The sequence below is a fragment of the Humulus lupulus genome, chromosome 3, assembly GCF_963169125.1.
Source record: "Humulus lupulus chromosome 3, drHumLupu1.1, whole genome shotgun sequence".
In the NCBI taxonomy this organism is placed as follows: domain Eukaryota; kingdom Viridiplantae; phylum Streptophyta; class Magnoliopsida; order Rosales; family Cannabaceae; genus Humulus; species Humulus lupulus.
In genome coordinates, this window is record NC_084795.1 from 264,233,859 (window position 1) to 264,240,545 (window position 6,687).

Here is a 6,687-nt window from a genome sequence, read left to right on the forward strand (position 1 = left end):
TCAGTCTTACTGAATTTGAATGGACAGTTTCAATATCATGAGTTGGAATGTTAGAGGGTTAAATAAAAGGAATAAGCAGATATCAGTTGTGGATGTTTGCAAGATAAATAAGATAGGTTTAGGGGCTCTCCTAGAAACCAAAATAAAAGGTGACCGTGTTAAAGAGGTTATGAACTCTAGTTTTCAGGGATGGGATTATTACAGTAGCAAGAGTTTGGAAGGGAGAATTCTGCTTATTTGGAAGGCCAGTTGGCTAAAGGTTGAAGTCCTGGTTGATAATGCCCAGTTTATTCTGTGTACAGTCCAACTTTGGGCTTCAGGTCAGGCTTTCTGTTTAACTGTGGTTTATGGGGCTAATCAGATGGAGATCAGGAGAGACATGTGGTCTGAGTTGTCTGCATTGTCCCTCCCTATCAAACTGTGGTTGATTTTAGGCGACTTTAACTCTGTGTTTGAACCAACTGACCGTGTGGGAGGCAAGGCAATTACTCCTAAAGAATTTGAGGACTCTCTTAGATGGCTTGATCTTGGGCTAGTGGAAGAATTGAAGCTGCTGGGCTCTTATTATACGTGGTCTAACAATCAAGAAGGGAACAACCGCATCTTTTCCAAGTTTGATAGAGTGTTTATTAATGAGGATTGGCATGATTCTTTCCCTAATGTCAATGCTATAGCTAAATGGGAGGTCATATCTGATCACTGTGCTGTAATCCTGAAGCATATAACTGTTCAAAAGTCTGGCTTAGCTCCTTTCCGTTTTTTCAATATGTGGACAACTCATCCTCAATTCAAAGTTACAGTCATGTCTAGCTGGAATGCCCCTGTAGCAATAGAGAGTTATGGTTTACAACAGATCATGAGGAAATTACATCGGCTTAAGTCTATCTTGAAGAGATTCAATTGGAGGGTTGTTGGGAATATAGTTAAGAACTATGAGGACAGTAAATTGAGATACCAGCAAGCAAAAAGTAATTTGTTTTCCAATCCGAATGATTAGATTTTAAGAGATATTGAGCGAACTTCTCATATGGAATTCAAAGCTCAAGAGGTAGCTTATGCAAGTTATCTTTATCATAAGAGTAAGGTTGATTGGATTCGGTTTGGTGATGAGAACTCCTCCATGTTCTATGCCAGTATGAAGAGACGGAAGACTGTTAATAGAATCGTTTCTTATGTTGATGATCAAGGCAGAGTTGAGGTGGATTACTCAAAGGTAATCAGTCATTTTACTCAACATTTCCAGTCTTTCTTAGGAGGAATTAGTGCAGCTTTTGGTTTTATAGAGCATTCTGTGGTTCAGACAGGTTATACTCTTAGCCTTGATGACCAATCTTATCTTATAAAACCTTTCTCCTACCAAGAAGTAAAAAAAGCCATGTTTAGCATTAAGGCTGTTAAGAGTCCTGGTCCGGACGGTTTTGGTGCTAGTTTTTATAAGAGTATGTGGGCTGGTATAGGCAAAGAAGTGGCTACAGCTGTGATTGATTTTTTTGACAGAGGTTGCATTCCGAAGGCACTGAATAGTACAATTTTAGCCCTCATTCCTAAAGTTAGTCATCCTTCTATGGCCTCTGACTATCATCCCATAGCTTGTTGCAATACCCTCTATAAATGTATTTCAAAAATGCTCTGTAATAGGCTGAACTCAATTCTTCCTAAGTTGACCAATCAAAACCAAGGAGCTTTTGTTAAGAATAGAACTTTAGCTCATAATGTTCTTATTCTTCAAGACCTTCTTAAAGGTTATAATAGGAAGCGAATTTCTCCTTGTTGCTTAATGAAAATAGACCTTAGCAAGGCCTACGATTCTATTGATTGGGACTTTCTTGAGAATCTGCTGAATGCTTTCAAGTTCCCGGGCCGTTTCATTAAATGGATAATGGTTTGTTTCAGAGGCTCTTTGTATTGTATTCAAATAAATGGCCAGCTGTATGGTAACTTTAAAGGAGGTAAGGGTCTGAGGCAAGGGGACCCCATTTCCCCCCTTCTTTTTGTTCTTGTTATGGAGTACCTCACTCGAGCATTACATGGGGCTGTTTTGGATAAAAATTTCAAGTTTCACCCGCTTTGTAAGTCTTTGAATATCGTTAATCTTTGTTTTGCGGATGACTTACTTCTAGTTTGTAAAGCTCAAGAAAAATCCATTCAGATTTTACATCAGACTTTCAAGACTTTTTCAATTGCTTCAGGGCTGAGTATAAATCAAGCCAAGTCCCGCATGTACTTTGGAGGAATTTCTCCAGCTGAGAAGGAGATTATGCTGAATATTACTAATATGACAGAAGGGAGTTTTCCCTTAATGTACCTTGGTATTCCTCTTCGACCTACAAAATGGAAAGCTATGGACTATGATCTCATAATATCGAAAATTAGGCAAAGGCTTCACAGTTGGACCAGCCGCAATCTGTCTTATGCGGGGCGTGTTCAACTTATTCAGTCTACTTTGTTGGGGATTCGAAACTTTTGGATGAGCATTTTTCTTCTACCTCAAAAAGTTATCAGAGAAATTGACTTATTGTGTAGAAATTACTTATGGGGTGGAAATGGCATGAGAAGGAAGTTTCACCTTGCTTCTTGGGATTTGGTGTGTAGACCTAAGAGCTATGGAGGTTTAGGTTTTAAAGAGGGTGTCCTGTGGAATAAGATCAATCTAGCAAAGTACATTTGGGCTATCTCTTCTAAACAAGATAGCCTTTGGGTAAAATGGGTCAATTGCATTTATATGAAAGGTGTTCGGTTTTGGGATTACAAGTTGCAACATGATACCAGTTGGTATTGGAAAAAGCTTGTTAAGTTGAGTAAGAATTTGTCTGATGTTATCTTGGACGCTGCTGTCTGTAAGGGGAAACTAAAACTGAGTTCTCTGTATCTCCATTTCACCACTGGTGTCCCTTTTGCTGGTATGCAGACAGTTTGGTGCAAGCTTTCTCAGCCCAAGCATCGCTTCATTCTTTGGATGGCTGTCCAACAGAAGCTCCTCACTAGAGACCTACTTCACCACTGTCAAATCCCTGTCGTCTCCCTTCTCTGCCCAGTTTGTGAGTCAGCCTTGGAGAGTCATGCTCATCTATACTTTGAGTGTTGGTTTTCAAGGAAGGTTCTCAAGATGGTTTCCAACTGGCTGGGTACATTAGTTTGGCCTGAGGAGTATCAGAAATGGTGTAGTTGGCTAAATGATCCCAGGAAAGATATCTTGTCCAAGGTTGTTTCAGCTTCTCTAGCTGCCTGTGTGTACTTCATATGGATTAATAGGACAAGTGCTGGCTGGAGAGTAGTTGTTATACTGTGGTTTTTGTTGCTGATCTCATAAGAGATTCAGTTAAGGCTAGAGTTCATAATTTTAGCCATAGATGTACAAATTTGACTTTAAGGGAGAAAATGATGCTTCAATTTTTTTCTCTAGTTTGTTGTTGAGGGGGAGTTGATTTCTCCTGCCGTTGTTTGTATTGTTGGTTTGATCAATATAATTTTCATTTCTTGATCAAAAAATAATAATAATAATAATACAACTTAAATGCATTATTTAAATAAAGATCCCACAAAAATAGGGATTTAATATACGGTTTAACCTAATCCCAAAAAAATAGGGATTTCCTAATAACTTTTTCGTGTGTATGTTTAACGCGTCTTCGAGTTTGAACACTGCTTCAACACGATTTCGAGCTCACCGTTCCAGTTATCTCCACCTCTTTACTCGACTAGTTTTTTGAACTCATCCTTTTGGAGGAGACTTCTGCCTTCGAGCCTACAACTCATGCTTGAGTGTTGATGACATGACATTGGAATTTTGTGTTTATTTGTGCAAGTATAATGTCAATACTTGTTAACTTCGAGCTTACAACTTATAAGCCTATATTTCGAGGCTATTTATTTATTCTCAAAATTTGAGTTTAACAAACTTATTAAAGAATTTTTTTTTGGAAAATTATTAAAACAATAATAAAATAGAATGATTGAACTGAACATAAAAAATAAATTAAAAGAAATTGAGAAAAAATATTAAGAATGAATCAAAAAATAATTTAATTTTTTTAATAAATGGAGTGCCTATATGTAGATATCATCCTCCATTAATTATTATTTACAAAAATAACACCCAATTTTTTTTGTTCTTTTTCACAAATAAGCCAGCCGTTAAATTCTATTGGTAGTTCTGCAAATACCTTAATGCCATGAGGTCCATGCCCTTTTCCAAGGCTTTCTTCCTGGTCCTCGCCCATGGCTTCTCTTCTGCTTCAGCTCATGCAGGGAAGCTTTCAAGGTTTCCAGACCTTCCTCATGTTCATTCCAAGTACAAACATAGAGTGATTCAAGAAGCTCAAAAGGCCTTTATTGATTACCTTCACACCACCAGGTCATTGCCTTTCACCTTCGCCGAGCACATTGCCAAAAACTCCATTTTTTCTCTCTGCAACCTTATAAAGAAGATCGATTCCTTCTATGTTTCCACTTTCTCCAGAAGCTTCAGTAAGCTCCTCAGGTATCAACCCATCAACGAATTTGAATTTTTTTTTGAAAGCATAGGCATAGATCACGATGAAGTTCCTCGATTTTTGCCTGACAAGTTCTTGTTTTCGGAAGATGGGTCGGTCTTGAATGTTTCTTTTGTTCTTTCTGGATTTGGGTTTCCATGGAATACTTTGGGGAGGCTGTATAAGGAGGAGGTTTCGATTTTTAGTCAGGGTACTGCTCAGATAACTTCTAGGCTTCGTGGGTTTAAAGAGTATGGGTTTTGTAATCTCTCAGTAGTTGGTATTTGTCTAGCTTTCCCTCACTTGCTGAGTATGGAAGGTCAGTTGGGTGGTGATATCGATGCACTATTTGATGATTTGAAAAGGGTTTACGTAGAATTGAATATGGGGTGTTTTGTTGAGGGAAATGTGGATGGTTGGTATGAGGTTTGTAGTAAAGTTAGGGTGTTTTATGATTTGGGTTGTGAGAAGGGGAAGGTAGGGGAGTGGATTTGTAGGAGGAAAGAACTTTTCCTTGAATGTCCAAATGATGTTTTACTCCAAAAAGTTGATTACTTCTGTAAATTTGGGGTTAAAATGGAGTGTGTGGGTTGGTTTCTTCTTAAGAATCCAAAAGTTTTGAATCTTGACTTGGAAACACCAGTGATATCAGTGTTAAGATTGTTGGAACATTTTGGATTGAACACTAAAAAATTGCAAGAGGTTAGTCAAAATTACAATCATGTGTTGGGAAGAAATAAAATGGCTAATTTACCGCAAGTGATGAGGGCTTTGGATCTACACGAATGGTTTTTCAATAAGATTATGTATACAAACAGTCGATTATTGGTTACTTACTCCATCAGTTGCCCTGACCAAGATATAGATGAAGAGTTCACAGATGCCTTGAAGGAGATTGAATCTTCAAGACTTCATGCTCATACGGCTAGTAAACTGGATTTCTTGAAACGAATTGGGTTTGGGGAAAATGCTTGGACTATAAAGGTCCTAAATCATTCGCACGGTACCAGTAGTGAGCTGCAAGAACGGTTTGATTGCCTTCTTGGCACAGGCATTTCATACTCAAAGCTATGTTTGATGATAAATATATCACCGAAGATCCTTAGTCAAAGTCCTGAAATATTAGAGAAAAAGGTGAACTTTTTGTGCCAGGAAATTGGGTCCTCTTTAGAAATACTTGATAGTTTTCCAAGATATTTGAATTTCCACTTGGAAAATCGGATTAAACGCAGACACAACTTTTTTGTTTGGCTTAGAGAGAATGGTTTATGTGCCAAAAACTACTCCATTTCAAGCATGGTTGCCACCAGTGAAAGAAACTTCATAGCACGCCTTTCTGGAATTCATCCAGCTGCTCCGAAACAGTATTTAGAGTGCTTCTAAACATTCTAAATTTCTAATACAAAAGGACCCATTAACAATTTATTGGAAGTTGTTGTACAGACTAAGATGTTGAATCTGATAATTGGCTTATTACCCACTGGTACTTCTTCAATATCATTGTCACTCAAGTCCAAAAAAATTAAGCTTGGTGAGATTACCAATGGCTGGTGGTATTGAACCAGTGAGACTGTTGTTGTTGAGGTTGAAGACAGTGAACTGGTCTAGTGCTCTATTCAGGTCAAGGTGAAGACTTATTATCTTCTATTTATCATCTGAAGATGCTGATACTGAATTTGTTTTCCTTCTAAGAATGGTGAATAGGGCAGGAATTGGATATCATTTGTTATGATGGCTCAGATTTACTTCTTTGTTCTATTTTGTACATTCATGTTGTACATAATATATCTGGAAAAGGGCCTTTGCTTTGTGCAAATAAATTATTTGTTCAAGTGGTAACTTCTTCTTCTCAACCTCTAAACATGTTTGCAAATATTAGTGCAGCATGAGCAAGGGTGTTTGATATCTATGACAAAGTTTGAGGTGGGGAAATAATACCAAAAATATTATATTCTTTCAAAATTCATCTTTAATTATCATGGATTTGTTTGAATTTGGAAAAAAATTCAAATCTGTTTAGGAAGAAAAAAGTGAAAAAGATGTTAAAAATTTAACAGAAGCCAAATTTTGAGGTTGGGAAAAGTATAAAAAATGCCAGTCAGATAGGGGAATTTTACTTGGCAAATTTACTTGAAAAGCTAGTGGATATAAAGTAGTATATACGGCAATTATAATTTTTTTTTTAATTTTTTCTTATTAATACAACTTTATTATG

General features: G+C 37.2%; 1 protein-coding gene across 1 annotated transcript; it reads left to right on the plus strand.

Annotated features, from left to right (window-relative positions):
* Positions 1–4,139: 4,139 nt before the first annotated feature.
* Positions 4,140–6,311, plus strand: LOC133823995 (transcription termination factor MTEF18, mitochondrial-like). Its single transcript, XM_062256856.1, has one exon. It carries the CDS (start codon positions 4,173–4,175, stop codon positions 5,853–5,855), a length of 1,683 nt encoding a protein of 560 aa, XP_062112840.1. The 5' UTR covers positions 4,140–4,172; the 3' UTR covers positions 5,856–6,311.
* The last annotated feature ends 376 nt before the right edge of the window (positions 6,312–6,687 follow it).

Bases quoted from the DNA above. Each gene is read 5' to 3' on its own strand.
- LOC133823995 (XM_062256856.1), top strand. From the start codon at position 4,173: ATGAGGTCCATGCCCTTTTCCAAGGCTTTCTTCCTGGTCCTCGCCCAT.